General features: G+C 43.5%; 1 protein-coding gene across 1 annotated transcript; it reads left to right on the top strand.

Moving 5' to 3' along the window:
* The first annotated feature begins 11,097 nt into the window (after positions 1–11,097).
* On the top strand, positions 11,098–15,721 carry EEF1A1 (eukaryotic translation elongation factor 1 alpha 1). The gene is made up of 8 exons (XM_050895191.1): positions 11,098–11,112; positions 11,965–12,155; positions 13,098–13,277; positions 13,411–13,707; positions 13,957–14,107; positions 14,291–14,547; positions 14,766–15,000; positions 15,319–15,721. The coding sequence occupies exons 2-8, from the start codon at positions 12,012–12,014 to the stop codon at positions 15,441–15,443; spliced, it is 1,389 nt and encodes a 462-aa protein (XP_050751148.1). The 5' UTR covers positions 11,098–11,112; positions 11,965–12,011; the 3' UTR covers positions 15,444–15,721.
* The last annotated feature ends 7,375 nt before the right edge of the window (positions 15,722–23,096 follow it).

Genomic DNA, 23,096 nt, shown 5'->3' on the forward strand with positions numbered 1-23,096 from the left:
TCCAAAAAAGTCACTGTTCTATCTCTTTTGCAGTGATTCCCCTCCCCTCTCCCCCCCAGGCTCTACTCCAGGTAATCACTGGATATCAAAAAGCATTATGTCTGGAAGAGAAACAATATGGAAGAATGGAGTGGTTTGTAAAATTGAAACGGAAAGCATATTTTTTAAAAAGTTACTTATGAATATAGATGACAGAGTATTGTGAAATGCTGCTTAAAGGGTATGTATATTAGCTTAACCAATTTGAAATGCCAAAAACCTGGTTTGGCTTCTCTAAGATGCAGCATAAGAACATGGTGGTGGATAACTTTTTTTTTTTTTAAAAACCTCTAAGCAAAATTCAGTGAAACTTGAACTCTGGATTCATTTGGGCACTTCTGTAATTGTTGCTTATTCAACATATTAAAAGAATTAATTGAGTAGAAAGTGAACAATACATGATCAGATGTAATTGTTGCATATTGCCATTAATAGATCAGTGGGTGTACCTGGGTATTGTCTGTTGTTGCTTGTATGCTTTGAGATGGTCTTTAAGTCCCAGCCCCCATTAGCATGCATTGTACCTGTGTAGAGCAAGAAAAGGAAAAGAAAAAAAAAAAAGAAAAACACAGAAAAAACCAACACACAATTCCTGTTTCAGAACTCAGAATTAAGAAACTATAGAGGTGGTCACAAGATTAGGGTCACACTAAGATGACTGAGATGGTCTGACCTTACCTAGTCACACACACAGTGAAAAGTAATGTAATATTGTTGTAAACTTGTGAAGTTGTAAATTGTAATTCTTATTTTGTGCATATTACCATTGACTTCTCTGCTGAGTAATGAATACTTAAGAATTAGCAGTGGAGAAATAGGCTTGCTATGGAAAAATACTCAGAATCTTTTTGAAAGAGGTAAGTGTATTTTCACAAGTTTTAAGCCGGTCTGGGCTTCTTAGGTATGTGTGTAGTACGTGACACAGCCTAGATCAGCCTTGATGGTTATAATGGCCATATAGCTTAGTTGAGAGAATAAATAAGAATGCAATTTCACTTTGTAGCTAATCTGATGTAACTGAGCCTTGCCACCTAAATGATATATCCCACTTCCTGTGGGTTGAATCTGGGGATCATGTGGCCATGGAGTTAATTTGGTCAACTGGGTGATTGAATAGAAAACTAAAAAAATAATTAAAAAAAAGCTTTCCTGCGGATAGCTTCACTGCTCTCACTCCCCTTTCAACTATACAATCGCTAGATCCAATGCAGGAAATCTTTAGATAGATAGAGGAGAAAAGCAATTTTTCTGGCAGGTATTCACAGCTGCATAGGTTTAGCTTTGACATGGAGTAACACATTTCAAATTGCTGAACTCAGATGTGAGCTTAAGAGAAGGAATTAAAAACTTATTTCGGAACAGACTTTCTTTTTCCTTTCATATTCTCTATATTACAGTTTGTTTCACCCACACCAGTCACTGTCTGCTTCATAGGAATGTCATTATTCTGAACTGTTGCTAGTGGATGCTGTTTCTCAAGAATATCCCAGAAGGAAAGGGGAAAGCAAGTGAGCAAGAGTTTCTGCTTCCTTAGTTCATATGGGTGTGTGAATGTTGCTGGGTAACATGACTCACTGCACAGCTTTGTGAAGTAAATGGGACTGTGTTAGCTTGCAAAGCAAGTATAAACTATTTCCCATAAATAGTGATACTGTACTTTGTCTCTAATGACTCGACAGAGCTAAATTTAGAGAAGGAGCTAAGATTTACTTTCTAAAAAGCGGCGTTTCTTTACAATTGTCATTTCAGTCACATACACGCGCACCCCTACCTTAGATGGTGGGGGGACCCCATTCAGATGTGGGGGGGAAGTTGGGGAGCCACTGCTTGCGTGCGCTCCTACATGTTTTCTTATTACAGTACTTGTACCTGTATGTAGTGTGTACACACAACTAGGTTTTCTATGGTGAATGACAATGTATGTACATAAAACAGCTGGGGAGTGATTTAATATCCTCTGTGCTGAATTGAAAACAGCATACAGAATTAAAAACTCAGAGTGTGCTTTACACTTCAGATTACTTTAGGAATTGCACAGACTGTGATATGGAGACTGCCCAGTAACTAAGATAGACTTTCTAGGTCTTCCTGCTTTGCACAAAGGAGATCCTTGATCGCTATTCACAGTTTCAGCAGTACAGGCTGTCTCCTGCTGAGAGTAGAAAAGTTCCTGTTTCAGGCAGCAGAGGACAGTAACACGACTCACTCATATGAATCAGTTTGCAATCTTTTTCTAACCCGTACTGTCTTTTTTACGTGTTTTACTTTTATTCTGGCCTGTGGGATAGCCACATCTCTAAGCTCAAGCACCAGTCTTTTACAGTTCGTATTCCCCTCATCTGTCCTCCCCTCTGTATCCTCTGTCGTCGTGGCCTGACGGGGTGGCATGTCAGACTTGGCTCCCCTTCGTTCTGAGATTTGGCCTCGGTGCAGAGAGCTGACTCAACACCTGTTCCCAGTTTAAAGGGGCTGAAGTCTACTTTATACAACGTGTGGTACAAGCTTTTAACCTCTGAAATGCCATTCCTCTGTGGATTGCGTTGCAAAACCACGGCTGTTGTTTTTCACAAGTATTGTTACAGAAGGGAATATGAGGAGTAGCAGCGTGTATGGACTGACCTCCCCCGTAACGTTACTTAGTTGATAGTTCCTGTCATGGTATCACTGCCCGTGGGAAAGTCATGTGCACTGTTTTTTAGCATTCTTCTGGTTGTTGTTTAGAAACTGCCGGAGAAGCCAAACATGTTTTCCAGCATTTCATTTTGATAAGAAACTATTATGGAATGAATGCTTCATAACATCATGCCAGGAATCTACTCAGTTCCTAACAGATCTAACATAACCTGCCTTATGCAGTGGCAGGAAGAGTTTGTGGTACAAAATTTCTTCTCCCATCTTTCATTTTTAGCCTGACTCTTCCTTGGTTAGAGTTTAGGACTGACTATTCCATATCCTTCCACACCTCTCTGTTAATTATATTAGGCTAGCTTTTTGGTTTTCAATAAAATGTACTTGATCATCTAGTGTGGAAGATGGAATTTATACAGCGAGATGCATGATTAGTGGTTGAAATATTTGTGAATTTCCATTCAGATCCGACTACTATAACTAAAAAGATTGACCTTCAGCTGCTACAAACACATTAAAGTCCTGGGGGGATTTCCTTACCAAGCTAAATAACGTGGTCTGGAATTATGGTATAAGAAATTCATTCATGATCACACAGATCTTCTATGTAATGTAAACCTGTTGAAATTAAGGCTTGAAGAGACTTTTGGATATCTAATCTGTAGATAAGGAAGTATTAGTTATACTTGAACCATTCCTGATAGGTATTTAGGTGCTTGTAAGAAGTTGGGTAATGATGGGGGTTCCACCAGCTGCCCACAGAATCTGCTCCGGTGTTTTTGTCTCTAGGTATCATCTTGAAGCATGGCTTCGAAGATGGACAAAGTATCCCAGTAGAGGCTTTAATGAGCACTAAGTAGAGTGGAAGGTTTATTTTACGTATCTTACAGCATGTCTGTTTATACATCTCGGTATGTTTGCTTTTTTCACAAGAGTATGGCAGTGTTGACTCATGTTCAGTTTGTGATCCACTCTAACCCCAGGTCCTTTTCTACAGGACTGCTGGCTAGCTGCTATTTCTCCTGTGTTTGTGCAGTGAACTGTTCCTCAAAAAGGACAAATATCAACCTTGATTTATTTCCTAATTATTTTAGACCATTTCTCTAACTTGCCCACACTACTCTGAATTCTGTTCTTAAGCACTTCAGAGGTCAACCCCCCCCAAGTGTGCAATTTAAAATTACATTTGTGTGTATTTATAACTGTATATTTGTATGGTGGAATAATGTCTGTGCCCACAGAAACTGATTTGATACAATCTTTCATAGTGATATTAGCAATTACTTTGAGCATGTGTCATCTTCAGCTGGTCTCCTGCACATCCATTATTTTGTCCTAAGTTTGCTGCGCTGACTTATGCAAGTTGCCAGTAAGGAGCGCCAAACCTTCCCTTAAGTTAAATGATATCCACATTTCCCCATCCGTGAGCCTGTTAAACCTGTCACAGTAGAAAATATTAGTTTGATGCAGTCTGCTCCTAACAAGTCTGGGGCTGTAACTTATCAACCTATTATCTTCTAAAAATACTTCATTTGTTCCAATATATTTTTCCAGGAATTGAAATTAGACTAACTGTTCCATAACTGCCCAGCTCATGCGTGTGCTCTCTCTCCTTCCCTTCACTCCCCTTCACTCTCCTTCCCTTCTCTCTCTTTCCCTTTTCAATTTAGGGATGTTTTTTCTATTTTTCCAGCGTTCTGGAACCTTCCCATTCCATAGCTTTCAAAGATAATCAGTAGTGGCTCTGAGCTCCATCTGGCCAAATACTTCAGAGAGACTGTATTAGAGTCAGCTAACTAAAAACAAAGGCATCATTTTAAGTAAATGGCCCCTCCTGTTCCCCCTCCCCTCCAGTCAAGTTCTTTCTCCTTTATTGTGTTTGGGGTTTTTTTACTAACATAATTAAATACTGAGCACTTCTTCATCTGTTGGCTTACTGCTTTTAGCAAGCTGTTCCCAATGTTCATTGCCAATTACAAGTAATTGGCTTCTATTTCTACCTTAATTTAACTACCAACAATCTTGAATCTTCTTATGTCTTTGTGCCCAGACTCGTGATTCTTCCTTTACAGGCTTTTCTGTCTTGTGGAATTCTGGAGACTAAGCCAAACTGCCTTTCAGTAAACTCAGTATCGATTGAACAGGTCAAGTATAAGTACTTTTCCAGATCTAGATTTATTCCCATAGTTCTTCTCTGAAACCTTTCCAAACTTTAATTGTCTCAAATCTAAATTCACTGAATAAATGTCAAGCATATGCTATATACACTAAATCTGAGCAAGGCTTCTAAATGACTTGACTTGCACCACTTCTAGTTACTGCAGTTACCACATAGCAAGAACGATGTACGTGCGATTGCAGTGGAAACTGATCCTATGGCCTGAGTGATGCCAAGACTCAAAACCACAGCAATGTCGAGATGGGAGAGTGAACAATGGTTGGCACTTCAGCTGAACAGCTGGATGTGTCCGCACCATCCTTACTAGCCCGAGTGTCAGGTACTGCCCTTCTTCCTCCTTTGGCCTATCCATCCACTGTCTCAAATTTGTAGCACACTTTTGCAGTCTGCATCAAAATCACCTTTATTATGTTTCTCTCCTTTGCAGCCATAAGCTGCATCTCAGGTTTTCTTGATTCATGTAAAACCCTTCTAGGAATCTATGTATGAACTTTGTCTCCCTCCTTGAAAACTTGCCTTTACTTGGGTCGGTAGGAGAGGCAGAAAGCAGGGAATGCAAAAGGTCTGCAAGATGAGAACAGGGAATTACAGGTTTTCTGTTGATGAACTTCCAGCTTGCTAAGCGCACAAGCCAGCTCCAAACCTACTATAGCGAGAGGCAGCAAAATTAAACTTATGAGTGGACGTTTAGCAAAGCTATCAGAGCGTAGCTCAATTGCTGTGAGGGCTCAGAGGAGAACTCTAAAATGCATGGTCAGTGGGTGAGGAGTTTAGGTCCCATTTAAAGGTTTCGTCACAGGCTTATCAGCACAAAATGATGAATATGTTGCTTTTGGCAAAATTATTTTTAGCAGAAGAGACCAGAGCTTTAAAATGGAATTTTGGAAGTTCATGATAAATTGAGAACAAGAGCCAAACTGCCCTCACCCAGTGGATTTCTGTTCAGTAACTGACACTTTCTTTATGCACAATGCACTATTTTTTACATATATATATATTTTTTTTTAAATGCTCCCATTTAGGGTATTCTTTGAATTGAACTCCTAGAAGGGCTTACCATTCATTTAGAGCATCCAAAAGGTGGTGGGTTATAGTAAAAAATGTGATTCCATTTGGGGATGAGGAGCAAATGCTGTAGCCTGTTTGCAAACACTAACGCGAAACCACAGAACAGTTTAACAAATTATATTGTTTCTCCATAATGGTGGTTACTTCGTCAGCCTTTCACCTTTATTCTGCGTTGGTGTCTAGTAACACTGCTTTTTGCCTGGAGCCAGGTCATCAGCTGGTGTAAATTAGCCTAGCACTAATGAAGTATATGAAGCTTTGTGAGGTGTCTACAAGTGAAGGGTCACTTCTTGGTTAAACTAAAGGAGGAATTACTTCTTGGATCTGAAGTCTTCTAGTTGTCTGCATGTATCTTCCCATTCAGTTTCAGAACACTCTTACTGAAGCAGACACCTGTGAGGTTCTTCTCTTCCTGCTTAGGACACTTCTGCTCTAAATCAGATGCTTTCATTTTCTAGCTCAGTAATGCAGACCTCCACAGAACAGGACAGAGGTTTAAATACAGCTGTTAGTTCTGGTCGCATCTGCAGCATACCCACTCTGTCTGATACTAAACTTTCAGTATCATGGTTCAACTGGTACTAAACATTCAGTATAAATTAGCCTTCTCATGCTGTGGATGAATGTGGTTTGTCCAAAGGATTTTTTTTTCAAGCAGACTGTCCTCTAAGCATTAGTCCTTCTCCTGTTGTAAATGCTGTAACTGGAACAGTAGTGCTTCCCACAGGAAACTTGTTTTGGGGGAAACAATGCCTTTTTAAGAGGCTCATGTTAAGTTATTCAGAAGCCTCTGAAATTGTAGCTGCTTATTCATCCCAATAATACTCTCAATAGTTTTGAAGGCCACTCTCTTGTACCTCCTACTGTAAGACCTTATTTTCTGAATCTATAAGTAAGGTCAGCTATGAGATCAGACAAGGTTGTTGAGGGCTTTGTCCAGTCCAAGTCTTAAAGACTTCCAAGGATGGAGGTTTTTTTTTTTTGTGCTGTCTCCTAAGACAGTAATTTAAAGTGTATTTACTGTTGTCTCTTCCTTTTACCATGTAATTTCATTTATATAAAAATATCAGCTAGTAGTACAGAGCTAAATAACGTTCAAAAGAAGCTTTTTTTTCAAATAGTTTAGATTACCTCACCCAGTTCAGTTAAACTATTTTTTTTGAAGCAGGTTTTCTGTCTAATCTGTTCATACATGAATAACACCATTATTCTGTTAATTGTGAATTCTATTGTTCTATTGTTTTATTTGATAAACAGATGATTGTAAAATCTGGTAGTAAGCATTAGGATCATGTAGGGAAAAGGATTTCATTCAGATGTAGATGCTTTTTATTTCTATTACAAATCAATGCATTAAAGAACACTTATAGATGGAAGTAAAGCTGTGTGCTCAGGGTATAGTTTATGTTGAGCATTTGGACTAATGTACTTACAATGATAATTGTACTGTAGGGATTAGAAAGCATTTCACAGTAAGTATGAGGTTAATTGTATTACACAATAATACTGTGTACCAGAATCTGGTTTTGCTAATCACCAATTACTATTGGTAATTCTGGACTGCTTTTCCATCACACTTTCTGAAAGTGCCCTCAAGAAATCTTAGTGCCTCTTCCATATATAGTGAGCTTGATAAACTGTATTTATCAGATCTGTGTTTAAAGTCTTGTGCTTATAAAGTCTGTTTGCTTACACTCCTGAATGACCTTGTTCATTGCAGTTAAAATAGTTGTATAAGCGCTAGTTACCTTCATCTTTGCGCAGGAGTCTGACCAAAAAAGATGCCACTTTCACATGTATGTGGAAGAGAGTTAAAATTCTTCAGAGGTGCTCAGTGAGCACATCTTTTATTTTCTAGCATGATTTCACTGGCTGTGACTGTGTTCTAAGCTTATAGTACATTCTGTACGCGCTGGAGCCACATGCTAAAATGAAAGTAATGCCACAGTAGCTTCTGTGATCTCAAAATCCAGTTAACATTTATTTTTAAAAGTTAGAATATTTGGCTTAGATACACTTTCGTTTTAATATCATTTGATCTGAGATTCAAAACCTTTTTAAAATGGTGGCTATTCTATAGATACCCGCAATACAAATGCTTTAGAGAACGCTTCTATGTGTTCTTACACTGGAGGCATATGTGGGCATAGGTTATTTCAGTTTAGCATGTGCTCACCAGTGGTCAAGGGAAAATGAATAATTTTTCTGCACAAAGTCCTCCTATTTCTGAAGTCAGTCTGGATTTGATAAGCACTATTCCAAAGCCCGAAAGACCTTGACTTCTTGAAATCTCTTATCTCTGTTTCTTCCTAAATGTTTCATATCAAAGAGATTAGTTTTGCCAAATGAACAAAATCTAAAATTTTAACAGGCTATTTGCATACAGAATTTAGTCCAGCGTATGCCTGTCTGTGTTAGGTGACAGAATTCTTCAGAATGCATTTCCACTGAATTATGTGAGGCTACTCATATATCTGAAGCTCCCTAGCTGTATAAATATTTGTGAGATTGATAATAGGAATGTTCCACTAATAGAATGGACAATGAGAGATACACTAGTTTTTGAGAGAATAAAAGCATGTATTAGACAGATTAAAGAGGAAATTAAAAAATTCTTTTGAAAACTCAAAGAAATGGAGGGGAAAAAAACAACTGTTATAGACTTGAACTAGGACCGTGGTTAAAAGTTTGTCTAACAAATTTGGTTTTCATAGCTTTTGTTCTAAGTGCCTTTATTTATGAAATAGTTTTCTAAAAAAAAAAGTCCATTAAAAAATGTGCACTTTAGTATGGGCCATGTAAGAAATCAGTAACACATTTCCTTTCTCCTCTCCCTGTTGAGGCACAAGTCATTGACTACATTTGGAAAGTGTTAAACTACCTTTTTATGAGAATGGATACTTTGACAGATCAGTCCATTAAAAATACCCCCTACTGAAATACACATTTTAGAAGCTAACTTCAAACCATCCTGAATAATAAAGCTTTTTAGCTGTGTTTACAAACAGTCTTTGCTTTATAGGAGACCTGAAAAGTGCTGCTTAGCTTTCTTACCAAATATTACCCTTTGGTCCTCAACCTGAGCCACTAAATCACTTTATGATAATGCATTTCCATTTCCAGAAAGTGATCCACCTCCCTTTTCCTGCCCTTCTATTACTGTGTCTTCATATGCAATGTCTTCACTAATAACTGCCCCTAAATGTTAGTTTTGAGGAAAGCTGAACAATCTCTAGCTTCCCCCCACCCCCGCCACTAATCTCTGCCTGAAAACATAGGAGAGGAAGAGAAAGAACTTGATGACTTTATTCCTTTCTTAAAAATTAGTGAGTTTGTTTAACAATATGTGAACCTTTTTGCAGGTTTTACTCTGCAACTGGATTTTTGTGTAAAAGGTGTATTCTAAACTCAGCATCTTCTCTAACATGACATCTCTCACTTTTTTTTTTTACAAAATGCATTCTTTTGTTTTTAATTTTGCATGTGGAAAAACACCAGATATTGTGGAAACACTTCAATTCCATGTCAATCCATGAAATACTAAATTTACAGCTCACTACTGTAGTGAATTTGATGCTGGGTGTATCTCAGCTAGAGAAACTTGGAGTCAAGTGAAAGTGTAGATGCAGGAGGTGGGGTTTTTTTATTTTGTTGGTTTTTGTTTGAACAAGAAGCTATTTCCATGCTTTACAACTGCAATTTGAAGAGAATACCGACAAAGGAATGGGATTATAGTTGCGTATCTGTAAGTAACTGTTTCTAATGCAGGCATATAACGTACCTGAAGAAGAAAACAGAGCACGTAGCTTTGTTTCCTTTGCAGATCATTTTAAAAGAACAAACACGGATATTTGTTCAGCTTCTCAGCTTAATTTCACTTGAATAGTATAGGATATGTTGAATATTTAATGGATTAGGAGTGAGTAAACCAGAGAACAATCCATTGGAATCACGAGGGCTTTTATTTCTGATGTTGTGAGCTGTTTTGTGACTCCTCATTGCTGTGATTTCAAAAATAATTTGCTAGGGCTGCCAGTTTTCTCATGTGAAAATACAGTATGGGGGCACTTCTTGCAGTTTGGGTTTCTCACGCAGAAGTCCCATATGCTGAATGCTTAAGTGATTCTCCTTAAATACATTTGCACTTCAGATGCATCTTTGCTTAAGGTGTGTCTGCCTTGATGTGTGTGTTTGTGCCAGAGTTTTCTGAGCCAGTCAACTTTTGTTCTCTAATGGTACAAGAAAGAAAGAAAAAGCTTGCTTTTTTTTTTTAAAGCCAGACGATGCTGTTTCTTACTCAGGTGTAATAAGCTTCCTGAAATTCCTGCTCTCTCCCTCCTTCCCCACCTCTGTTTCTGGGAGACTTGCAACATAATGAGTCGGGGGGGGTTCTTGCATTCCGTGATCTTAAGCAAGTAACAAATGTAGGCCAGTCAGCGTAACTAACTGAACGTTTCAATCTCAGTGGTTGAGTTCTTTGGTGTCCCTAATAAGAAACAGAATTAATTTGCTTGGGGCTATTCCCCAGGCGCCTTTCTTCAGCTGCTGCATCCCCCTGGACCGGGCCATGATGCAACGTGTGACGCTTTCTCGTCCCCATGGTCTCCAAGTCCGGCGTGGCGCCGGTCCTCCGCAGGAGGGGCCGGGACAGACGCTTGCCCTGACCGAGCACTGCCGGCTCCCGCTGCGCCTTTTGGTGCTGCTCCGCTTCGCCTCGGAGACGGCAGCCTGCTCCCGTCGGTTCACCTCGGCCGCTGTCGGTCCCTGCGCCGGAAGGGGTCATCGCTCCCCTTCCCGCGCTCCCCCACCGCAGCCCGTCCCCGCCCCACCGGCGCTGCTGCCACAGCACACCGCGGGCCGGAGGGACGGAGGCGCCGGCGGCCCGGCCCTGCTACCCGCGGGTCACCGCTGTCCGCTCGCCGGCGGGGGGGAGCTCCCCGTACAGGCGGGAGAGGGAAAGGCCCCGCGGGGCTCGGAGCCGTGCCCGTCTCGGCCGCAGGGACGGAGCAGCCCCGCGGCGGGGGCGGGGACCGCCCTTCACCCGCGCGGCCGCCCGGGCGGGGCTGCGGGGGCGGGGCGGCGGGGCCGCCGGGAGTGGTGACGTGTCCCTTAGGCCCCGCCCCCGCCCAGGGTATATAAGGGGCGGCGTTCACGCCGTCGGTCTTTTTCGCTACGGGTTTGCCGCCGCCGCCTTGCAGGTGAGGCGCGTCCGCGGGGGGCAGGCCGGAGCCGGGGGAGGGGCAGGGCCGGGCCGGGGGTCCGTGCACCCTGGGGGCCCGGCGAGCGCCGAGCCTGGGCGTGGCTGCCACCGCGGAGCGGTGCGCTGGGGGGGGGGATGGGGGTGGGCGGCTGTGGGGCAGAGGGGAGAGTGGGGCAGGCGGGAGAGTGCACGCCGCGGAAATGGCGACGCATCGTCCTCCTCGATCCCCCTCCCCGGGCTGGGGCCCGTGGAGCGGCGTGACTACGCCGGCGTGGGGCGGGAGGCGCCCGGCCGCATCTCCCCCCCCCTGCCGCGCGGGTGGCGATGGGGCCGTCGCGCCGGGACGCGCGGTGCGTGGCGGGCGGCAGTGGGGTCCGTCGGGGCCCGTGGGCCGCCGCCTGGGCGGGGGGCGGGGGAGGACGGGACGGGGCACGAGTGAAAAAAAATGGCCGCTCGCTTTTCCTGCCTGCCGCGAGCTCCACAAAATGGAGGACGCGGCGGCCCGGGCGGGGTGAGTCACACAAAGGAGCGGGCCGGCCCCGCCCTCCGCGCTGCCCGTCGGCCCCGCCGGGCCCGCCGCCCCGCTCCCCGGCCGCCGGGCGTAACTCGAGCCCGGCGGCGGCGCGGGGAGGGGGCGACGCGAGGGGCGCTCCGCGGGGGCCCCCGGCCGGCGCCCACCCGCCTCGCCCCTCCCCTCCCCCGGCGGGGGGGGCGGGGCCTCCAGCCGGCCGGGCCGCCCTGCACGCGGGGCCGCCATCGCCGCCCGCGGCGGGCTGCTCTCCCCTCGGCCGGGTCCCCGCCGGCGGCGCTGGAGAGGGCGTAACTGGTATTTTTCTGGGGAAACTTCCAGGTGTCGACTCTCTTTTGTCGAAAGGAAGAGCTTAACTAACATCCGAAATGGGGAAGGAGAAGACCCACATCAACATCGTCGTCATCGGCCACGTCGATTCTGGCAAGTCCACCACCACCGGCCACCTCATCTACAAATGCGGTGGCATCGACAAGAGGACCATCGAGAAGTTCGAGAAGGAGGCTGCTGAGGTGCGTGGGCCTGTGACGTCCGGCAGAATTTCGGGGCGCAGGAACGAATAAAGACAGATGTAGCTGTAAAGCTAAGTTGCAAACTGTTTTGTGGCCACAGGGAGGCGGTTTGGTTGCAACTGTCCCGGTAGCTGAACACGTGCGTAAGTGTTCTCTGGCCACAGGGCGGCGGGTAGGTTGCAGTTGTCCCCGTAGTTGAACAAGTGCCAAAGCGTTGGATCCGCCATTATGTTAGTTGGTGAAGCTCAAGTTGTGAAGTGTAGAACGAGGGAAAAGAAAGGTAGTCGAAAGCTACGTCTGCATAATTATGTCTGGAATCATAATTGCGGTGGAGTTCCCAGCTTCAGTCTCTGCGTGCGTGTAGTTGAGGATAAAATTCAAGAAGTTGCTCTGATAAGGTTTACTTCTGAAAATGAGAAAGGTATGGGTTTTGGTGTTTGAACCTGTAGAAAGTCTTACTGATCATATTTTTTTTCTTTTTTTTCTGTGTAATAACAGCATAGGTCGTAATAAGCACATCACAGAATGAAATGTAGCAAATGTTGGGCTGAGTGGCAGTTGAAATGTTGATTATCACAGGGATTGCATTAGTAAGAGAACTTAGATTTGTAGAGGACAGTTGATAGTAGGGCTTAGGCTCAAGAGATCTATCGTAAAGCTGTGTTAGTGCAATTAACAAGCTATCAAGAGGGCTAAACTGTCAGCAGGTTAAATAATGGAAAACAGTTGGCATTTCTCACTAGTAGTGCCAAGTGTATCTTGTTGCTTGTTACACAAGCAGCAACATTTTTGAGTATTAAACCACTTACTATTCTTAGAGTTTGCTCTTTAGCCAGTGTGTGATCTTCCTGAAGTACAGACAAATATGTATTGTTCTTAGGGGGTAAAAAAAAAGGAGGAGGAAAAAACAAACTGGAGTTGTTTGGTTTTTTTGATCCATAGATGGGCAAAGGTTCCTTCAAATATGCCTGGGTCCTGGACAAGCTGAAAGCTGAACGTGAGCGTGGTATTACTATTGATATTTCCCTGTGGAAATTTGAAACAAGCAAATACTATGTCACCATCATTGATGCTCCTGGACACAGAGACTTCATTAAGAACATGATTACTGGAACTTCTCAGGTATGTAAATAGAACTAAGGATTTCGGGAGTTCAGGCAGGTTGTTCCTGGGTTGGTTGGTTGGGGGGGGTTCCCCTAATACCTTGACACATGTGCAAGCATTATAACGAGGGGTTTTTTCTTTCTTTTCAAAGGCTGATTGTGCTGTCCTGATTGTTGCTGCTGGTGTTGGTGAGTTCGAGGCTGGTATTTCCAAGAACGGGCAGACCCGTGAGCATGCCCTTCTGGCCTACACCCTGGGTGTAAAACAGCTGATTGTTGGTGTCAACAAGATGGATTCCACCGAGCCACCTTACAGCCAGAAGAGATATGAAGAGATTGTCAAAGAAGTCAGCACTTACATCAAGAAAATTGGCTACAACCCAGACACTGTAGCTTTTGTGCCAATTTCTGGTTGGAACGGAGACAACATGTTGGAGCCTAGCTCTAACGTAGGTTTGACATTTGTTTGTATTAGGAAATGAAACTAGGAGGATTATTGAGATAAATTATGCGACAGTAAAATGCACATTTTTTATTAGTTACGTTTGGAAGTGCCAAGGTGAAAAAGCAAATCCCCGCACTTCACAAATTCTTACTCTGCGATGTGAGATAATGCTAAGATACACCACTTGGTCTTTTCTAGCTTTGTGCCATTAAAACTGGCAGACAGTTTATGCCTGGGCTTGTTTTTGTTACAGATGCCCTGGTTCAAGGGATGGAAGGTTACCCGAAAGGATGGCAATGCCAGTGGAACCACCCTCCTTGAAGCTTTGGACTGTATCCTGCCACCGACTCGCCCAACTGACAAACCTCTGCGTCTGCCTCTTCAAGATGTCTACAAAATTGGCGGTATGTGTTCTCCGTAATGCTTCTTACCTGCCAGCAACAGCTAATATATGGGACAGAAATGCAGTTGTTTGCCCGAGAGCTGTTTTTTCAAGTGGAAAATGTAGAATGCTTGTCTCAGGTGTTTTTTCCTGTAAGGGCATATATTCATTGAGCTGAATTACTGATGTTGCTTCTCTTTTGCAGGCATTGGTACTGTACCAGTTGGCCGTGTGGAAACTGGTGTTCTGAAGCCAGGCATGGTGGTTACATTTGCCCCTGTCAACGTTACAACTGAAGTGAAATCTGTTGAGATGCACCACGAAGCCCTGAGCGAAGCTCTGCCTGGTGATAACGTTGGCTTCAATGTCAAGAACGTGTCTGTGAAAGATGTTCGCCGTGGCAATGTTGCTGGTGACAGCAAGAACGATCCTCCAATGGAAGCTGCTGGCTTCACTGCACAGGTAATTTTTGCAGCTGTTTGAAGGTGTTTGAAATGTAGCTCTGGATTGTGAAGTACTATTCCTGTTCTTTCTTACGAGTAGGCTAAGCTATAAAGTGACATAGACTTGTGTTCTGAGATGTATTTGCTTGAAGCAAATCACATGAAAGCCCTGGCTTTGTAAGACACGTCAGTATTCAAAATTATCCCGGTGTTAACTTAGCTTTCGTGGTTTTCTAGGTTATTATCCTGAACCACCCTGGCCAAATTAGCGCTGGTTATGCCCCTGTGCTGGATTGCCATACTGCTCACATTGCCTGCAAATTTGCTGAGCTCAAAGAGAAGATTGATCGTCGTTCCGGCAAGAAGCTGGAGGATGGCCCCAAATTCTTGAAATCTGGAGATGCTGCCATCGTTGATATGATCCCTGGCAAACCCATGTGTGTTGAGAGCTTCTCTGATTATCCTCCTCTCGGTAAGGCATCTCCTAAAATGTGTTGATACTGATCTCTGGAAAAGACACTGCTTGATTTCTGGTATTGGGATGCAGTGTGTTCTGTAAAATGCTGTTAAAAGCTGTGACTTCAGTAGAAACTTCAAAGTGGAACCAAAACTTCAGCAGTACAGGGGGTACTCTCTAGATAATTATGTATCTCTGTCCCAGTCTCATGCAGTTTACTGTCCTAGAGTGGTATGTGCCCACTTGCCCCAGGCTGGGTGTTGCTGCTGTGCGGATAACGCTGTGGGTACGTAGCCCTAGACAAAAAGTCATAAAACATGTTTCTGTTTCCAGGTCGTTTTGCTGTCCGTGACATGAGACAGACGGTTGCTGTTGGTGTCATCAAGGCAGTTGACAAGAAGGCTGGTGGAGCTGGCAAGGTCACAAAGTCTGCCCAGAAGGCCCAGAAGGCTAAATGAAAATTCTGTACATCAGCTGCCACCTCAGTCTTAATCAGTGGTGGAAGAACGGTCTCAGAACTGTTTGTCTCAATTGGCCATTTAAGTTTAATAGTAAAAGACTGGTTAATGATTACAATGCATCGTAAAAGCTTCAGAAGGAAAGGAATGTTTGTGGACCATTTGTTTCGTGGCAGTTTAAGTTATTAGTCTTTAAAATCGATAAATTTTTTAAAATGGAAACTTGACCAAAAATCTGTCACAGAATTTGAGACCATTAAAGCAAAAGTTCAATGCTATGTCTCTGTGTTCTTTGGGTTAATGTTAAGTTTATAGAAAAAGCTATATATAGAGTCCTGGCGGGATCAGAAAGGTTGAATGTTACTTGTTCAGAAGTAGCAAAGCAAATACTCAAGTTGTTTGTTTCTGAAGAGTAGAGCAAAATTCAGCTGCAGGTTTAGTTTTAACTGATCTAAGCCTTAAAAAAATTTACTTCTGTGGTGCTTTTTTCTTTAAAGATGCTTTCTAGATTGGATAGCACAAATACCAGGTAACAGTTATGGTATTTTGGTGCATTCTGTGATGCATTGAGTAAACCAAGAACACTTTATATTGGGAAGAAGAAATAGTGTGAACAAAAATGCATTTAACCTTGAAAAAGCATAAACAAAGAATCAAGTGTTGGTTTTCCCATAAGTCTTGTACACAGATTTTTCTAATTGCTAGCAGAAACAGATTTTTTTTCTGGGGAACTGATTAACTGTTGTGTAGATCTGTCAAGATTAAACACTTACATCTAAATGTTTTCTAATATATAGTGAGACATTCAATAGCTGAATTTCAAAAATTTTGTTCAGAAGGACGCTTTGACGCTTGTCAGGCAGTCTCTTGAATGACCCACCATTACAGCATCTTGCTCAGTTTTTATTTCAAGAACAAAGCTTGGAGAGAAACCAGCAAGTATTTACACTGACTTCCGACAGGACGGTGTTCATACCTGTCCTGCTTGATGGTTTTGAATTTTTGAACTTGGGGTCAAGGATGTTTCTAGGATGTCTGCTCAGAGAACGTACTGGTGCGTTTCCCCGAGCGATGCGATAAGTGCACACTGCTATGTCAGCACCAAATGACATGGCGCAACTGTATACTTGCTATCTTTTTAACAATGAAGATTTGAATCAAACAGTCAACTGCAGTGGAATTGGGTAACTAGTCCAAAAGATTTCCCAAGTAAAACATTTTGGGCTATAAGAAATAACCAGCTGTAATAAACAGGGTTTCCAGAATAAAAGTCTTGCTTTGAGTTGGTAAATGGAGACAAGCAGTTAATGGATAATCAGATCTGGCTTGCATAATGATGCAGCTGTTTTACTAACCTTTAACACGATTTCCCCACAGCATCACCACATAAGTTCAAAAAGAATTCAGTATCTTTGAAGGATTATTGTTCCATGACACCAGTATGTTTGTTCTGTCTGTAACAGCTATATTCTCTTGTTTGTTTTCCTTTCCTTCTTCAGCTATGTGCTTGCTCTGCAGGGGCTCGTAACGTATCTGTACTGCTTGCATATGCTTGGATAATCCTGAACTGCTATTACTTATTTTCATGCTGTTTGCTTTGGTTGGATCTTTTCTCCTTTTCTGCTCACCTTCTGTGTCTTAACTACAGTAAGACCTTGGAGCATTATACACCGTGTTTGAAAGTACAGATGTACTGAGTACAGCGGAAGCCAGGGCTAGAGCGCTTCAGTCTCTGTAGAAGACTATGGAATTCAGTAAAGGAATCTCATCGTGATTCTTAAATTCTACTGCCAAAGGTTTGTTAGTTATCCCCAAGGCAACAGGAAGTATGTAACTTTAAAACCGAGGCAGATGTACCATTGCCATAATAAAGCTAAAGTATCTTGCCAAATCTTTGCATGCTTTTCAGTTAAACCGCTGACTTTTTTCCAAGAGAATTTGGTCAAACTGGTTCAGCAAAGTGCAAAGTTCTAATTTGGATGAAAAGAAAAACGGCTTTGGCACAAACTGCGTCTTCAGTGCAGCTATGTGTTTGTTAGATTTCTTACACATGCCTGTGTAGGTGCAGGATGTTTGGTTTGCCTGGCCGTGGCCTGGATATGCAATATCCAGTCTGTTTGCAGTTCCTCTGCGCTCTTTGCACACTGTTGTCTTCAGCTGGGTGTACTTGCTCTATTACGGTTTGGAAATTAACTTGTAATAAGCAACTGATTCAAAATGAAGCCTGAAGGCAAAATAAGGTCTGAAATAGCATTACACGTTTGAAGCGTCTCTGATCCTAAGTAGCGGAAGCTGAAGGAAGGGCAGCAGCTAAAGGCGGGCAGCGCAGCTATTTGAAGAGGCCATTTTCTTCTCATCAGCTGTGCGTAGATCAGAAAAAACTGCAGAGCGTGGCAACTGCAGAAGCTGCTGGGAGGGCGTTTCATGTTAAAATGGCCCTGCTGATCCGGGCGCAAGAGTCAGCTTCATAGTTTGGGGCAGAGGGGGTGGTTCTGCCTCCATAGGAGAGAAAAGCTGAAGCCTATAAGAACAGGCAGTGTTGCAGCTAACGAGTTTACATTGTACGCGCTAAAAACAAATAGACGCTTGTGAATGCTCTGCCTGCGATACTAGCAATTGCTTTCAAGAATTTAAAGCCTCAATTTTATACAAATTCTGGTGGTTTTTTTTTCTTTTTTTACTATTGTAGACCAGTTTTGCTTTCTAAGCACTAATGCAATGCCATCTCAGTTCTTTTATTAATCTTTGACTACCTGGGGAAATTGTTAGACTTTTGTAAACAAAACTTGGGAATAAAACTACTTTGGTCAAACTTTTAATAAATGTTAATAGTTGAGAACTGTATTTGTCTTCTGACTGCTTATTTCTTTAAGCAACTTTCACAGCTGTCCTTAACTCTTTCCATACTGTCCTGCAATGCTGGTGATGTTTATACAGAAAGTGTGAAAGCATACTGCCATGGTGATGTAGCTAGCTATGAAGGCAGAAAAATGGCTAGAACATTAAGTTTATTTAACCTATTTTGAGTTTTATTGCTGAAGGTGGCAGCGGCGAGCTGGAAGATTGAAACGTAATTTCCTTTCTAGTTGATGATGCATGCTTTGGGAGTCTGGAGGGCTTTTAGTACACAGAAATATTCCAAAAATGTATGTGGCGAGGTATTTGGGGATTCAGATACAACAAAGCCTGATCTGCATAACGAAATGGAGCAGCACAGTCATAGCGGCTGTAGCCAAGTAACTTCTTGCTCAGTTTTGTTTCCCTAGGAAACAAACGTGGTTTAGGCTGGAATAAAATGGGCTCTGCTCAGGCTACTACCCCAAAGTATTTTAATTATTGTATTTCAAACCAGCTCGTGCAAGGCTAGTGACTGGAATAGTTAATTTTCTGAAATTGCAGATGAAAGACTAATTCATGTTGTGATTGCAGCTGGCTCAATATATGTTGAAAGGTATTGACAAGCTCTGTTTGAGTCAACTGATTATTTCTCTAAAGGCATATTTTCAATTTTAGATTTGGTCGAGATAAAACCATGCAGAAACATTAAACTTTGTACGGTGGGGGGATTTCCTTTTCCTCATTGGTGCTAAATAATTCAATGTCTGTTTAAGAACAGCATAAATTCAGTCTGGATCACACATACAACTCACCTGGGTTTAACTTAGGTTAGTTGAATGTTTATGTAGTGCCTAGAGGGGGCTTGGGGGGCAGAGGAGGATATGGGAGGGCCGATGAGCTCCCTGCCTCCCCAGCAGCGCCCTGCTGCTGTGTTCTGGGCTCTGCAAAGGACAACTCCAGACATGCAATTATTAATTTTTGCTGATCTCCGAAGTGGTTGTGCATAGGAGCCTTACTTGCTGTCAAGGATGGAGGCTGAGCCTTCCTTACTTATTTTTAGAGCCTCTTCATTTCAGGGCTGGCCAAGCTAGTTTGTTTTTCCTGACCTGCACTGCTGCAGGGCAGCTGTGCCTTGGCTGGCTGGGGAGGATGGGTGTGTGAGGGAGGGCACAGGGAAAGGACCCTGCTTGAGGGAGGTAAAAAAAGAGCTGAAGGAAAACCTGGTAGATGGCAAATCCGTATTGGTTTCCAAAACACAGAAGCTGTAGGTTTTTAGCCTTTTCTGAATCCTCTTTAGTCCCTTCAGATGATTTCTGCATTATAAATCAATTACCTCATTGCCTGCTTCTTTTTTTAAATGAGGTTACTTTCTCTGGCTGCCTATCAATAATTCTTTAATCCTTTATGTTTCAAATATTTACACAACATAATTCAAATCTGCTAGCTTCTCTGCACTGATAAGGTGACAGTTAAACATGTATTTTCCTCAAAAGCTGCTGGGTGAAGTACTGAGGAAATGTGGAGATAAATCAGAGCACAACTCCCCTGTGGGCCAGCTCTGGCCTGCGGGTGGGGGTGATGGTGGGGCAGCAGTGGGGTGCACAAGGGGTGGCTGCCAAGGAGCTGCGCCCATGCTTAACAGCTCTGAATTTGTGCAGGTTTTGTTTATTTCTTTTTTTTAAAAAAAAAACCAAGCTTGAAGGTATCTAAGCTTTCATTGGTGAAACATCCTTCATAGGCCAAACACATGCTTTCAAGGATGCTGTAGCAATAGGTTTGCCCTCAGATGTACCTTGCTAGGGCTTTCTCCTGGCTCTTCTGAGCAAAGCAGTCCAGTAACCTGGTCGTCCTTCCGCAAGAGCATCTGCTAGCTCAGGCCCGGCACAAACACAAGTCCATGGGTTAATATGCTATTTTTTTGTATTACGTAGTCACTGGAAATAACCAGAGCCAGTTCTCCCCTAACTCTGGGCCCTGCCTGCCCTGCCAACAGCAGTCACACTCACTTTTTCCCTTTCAGCCCAATAAAATCTGGATTATTCAACACAAAGGGGGAGAGCCGCAGCAGAGCCTGTTTTCCCACCCCAAATCCCTGTTCTGCAGGGCTCAGCGCAGCCAGCCGGCTGGCGAGGCAGCCGACTCCAAACCTGCACAGCGACGGAAAGGCAAGACAACCTTCCCCTCCAGGAGGGGTTTTATTGCAGGTAGGGCTGAAATTTAAAAGAAAGTTGCAGATTCTGCTTATCTGCAGCCACCTGGGCATATCTTAAGCAAAACCCCCATTTTTTTCTTTGATACAGGGGTGTGTGTGTATATATACACACATATGTACATGTATTTATTATATATATAACATATATATAAATTAGTAAGATGCCTACTTTTTTTTTAATTATTGCAGTTGCCAGACTTCTTAAAAATCTGCATTTCCTGTTTTGAAGCTGGATTCTAAGCTAATTCCTTAGTAAACGGAGTGAAAAACCCCCCAAATGACTATTTAGTTATTATATATAAATAGTAAATAATTAATAACATTATTTATATTACATTATTTATTATTATATATTTAGTTATTATTAGTAAATATTTAGTAAATATTTAGTTTTATAAGCCAGGCTGTGGTTCTGCTAACAGGACATGGGTATTTTAGAGAAAGAGATGCAGGCTTGTTTGGTGTTAAGAGTTGTCTCTGTATGAAACAAGCCCTTAAATAGCCTTTCCCACAGGAGAAAAAAAAAAAAAGAGTAGATTAATTTAAGCATAATTATAGGTTTGCTCCTACTTGACTGTTATTTCTAGTAATAATAACTAATGTTATGTAGTCTGCTGCTGAAGTGCTTTTATAGATGGCAGTACCCTAATTCTTTGGAGAAGGAGGGGATGTAGGTGTGTGCACAGGGACCACGGAAAGGAAAGAGCAAGCCCAAACAAGCGCTCTGCTCTGCCACAGTTGCTTCCTTGAGAGGGTAATTCCGGCGACTCATTTCTGGGCACAAATCCCCAGGATTTCCACATTTGTGGCACAGCTGAGGAGAACTGAGATCACAGCATGCGACGTGACCGCTCTGCATCTGGTACAGCCGCTTCCAGCTCGTGCCTGACGCCCATCGCCGTTGGCCAGCCCTGCTCTGCCAAAGTCCCACAAGGTGTGGTGGGACAAGGACCAAACCTCGCTGAAACAGCCAGCTCAGCAGTACTGGCCACCGCAGCCTTTTCACTTGTGACTCCAAAAATCCTGTACACTTGTGACACAAGCCACCACCTGGTCATACATGGCAATTTTCAAGTTAAGCCACGTAAAATTGCAACTGAGACTAGTCACGAGCCTGTTGTCAGCTCCCCTCTCTTCTTGCTGCCCTGTAAGGCACAGAGTGAGCTCATTTCCCACCTGGCTTCATGCCTGCTCTTCAGTTAACCACATCAAGTGCCAAGTCACTTGGAACAAGAACAGTGTGTGCTTATCCGTCCCCAGCAGTGCCTGAAAACGTGCCTCCTGGGGCTTGTTCTGGGAGCTGCAGCTGATGCTAGACATGAATGCCCTCACCCTTCGCTTCACCCACCTCCCATCTCCACCACAGCATCAGCCTTTGCTGAACCATGCTCCTCCCAGGGAGCCGTCCACTTGCGGTGGCTCTGTAGACCCACTCCTGCAGCGGGGAGGCGCTGACTCCGTAGGGACACAGATGGGGAAGCTGAGGACAAGGACACGTTCGAGCCTGTGGTTCACAGCTGAGCACCCCAAGGAGACATCACAGGCTGTCAAAGTATCTAGACTTAAGTCTGCAAAGAGGTGAAGTTGCAGCCTCCAGCTTTCAGGCTAGAAGATTTGCCGCTACACGCCTTGGCACAGAGGTCAAGGCCCAGGCACCGTGCATGGCGACTACACGATGGTGACTATGGAGTCAGACAGCCTCTGATGGGAATCCACACCTGTCTCCTCCCTCAGAGTTACACATGCAGGGTTAAACCTACACAGAAGTTTAGAAAGAAAAGAGATAAAAAACATAATTTTGTTTCCTTAAAGCATCCCTGTTGTTAAAACAATAGATGAAGAATCAATCCCTTTTTCTCTGCCCTTTTTGTAATAGCAATTGCAGAGCAAGTCTCCCATCTTCCAGCTGAATGCTCCGGCCACCGCTAACTTTCAGTACAAGAGGGGAAAGACACATTTCCTCACTAGCCCCGTGAAGCCATGGCAAGAGATGGAACCACCTGGAAGGACTCTGAGCAGCACAGGCCATGGTTTGGGGGGAAGCACAGACAGCACCTCGCCAGTGGAAACAGCAGCTCCTAGGGGACAGCAGATTCCTCCTGCATCCACTAAATGGGGTCTTGAGATACTTGTCACTGGGTGGAGGAGCACAACCTAGGAGATTATAGTGGTTTAACCCCAGCCAGCAACTAAGCACCATGCAGCCGCTTCCCCCTCCCCGTTCCCAGTGGGATGGGATGGGGGGGGGGGAAGGTAAAACTTGTGGGTTGAGATAAGAACAGTTTAATAACTAAAGTAAAATAAACTACTACTACTAATAATATAATTATAATGAAAAGGAACATAACCAAAAAAAGAGAGAAATAAAACCCAAGAAAAGACAAGTGATGCACAGTGCAATTGCTCACCACCCGCTGACTGATGCCAGAGCTGCGATCCGCGCCTCCCAGCCAGTTCCCTCCGTTTATATACTGAGCATGACATTCTATGGTATGGAATATCCCTTTGGCTAGTTTGGGTCAGCTGTCCTGGCCATGCCCCCCCCAGCTTCTTGCACACCTGCTTGCTGGCAGAGCATGGGAAACTGAAAAAACTTAGGATAA

The sequence above is a fragment of the Gymnogyps californianus genome, chromosome 3 (assembly GCF_018139145.2).
Source record: "Gymnogyps californianus isolate 813 chromosome 3, ASM1813914v2, whole genome shotgun sequence".
Lineage (NCBI taxonomy): Eukaryota > Metazoa > Chordata > Aves > Accipitriformes > Cathartidae > Gymnogyps > Gymnogyps californianus.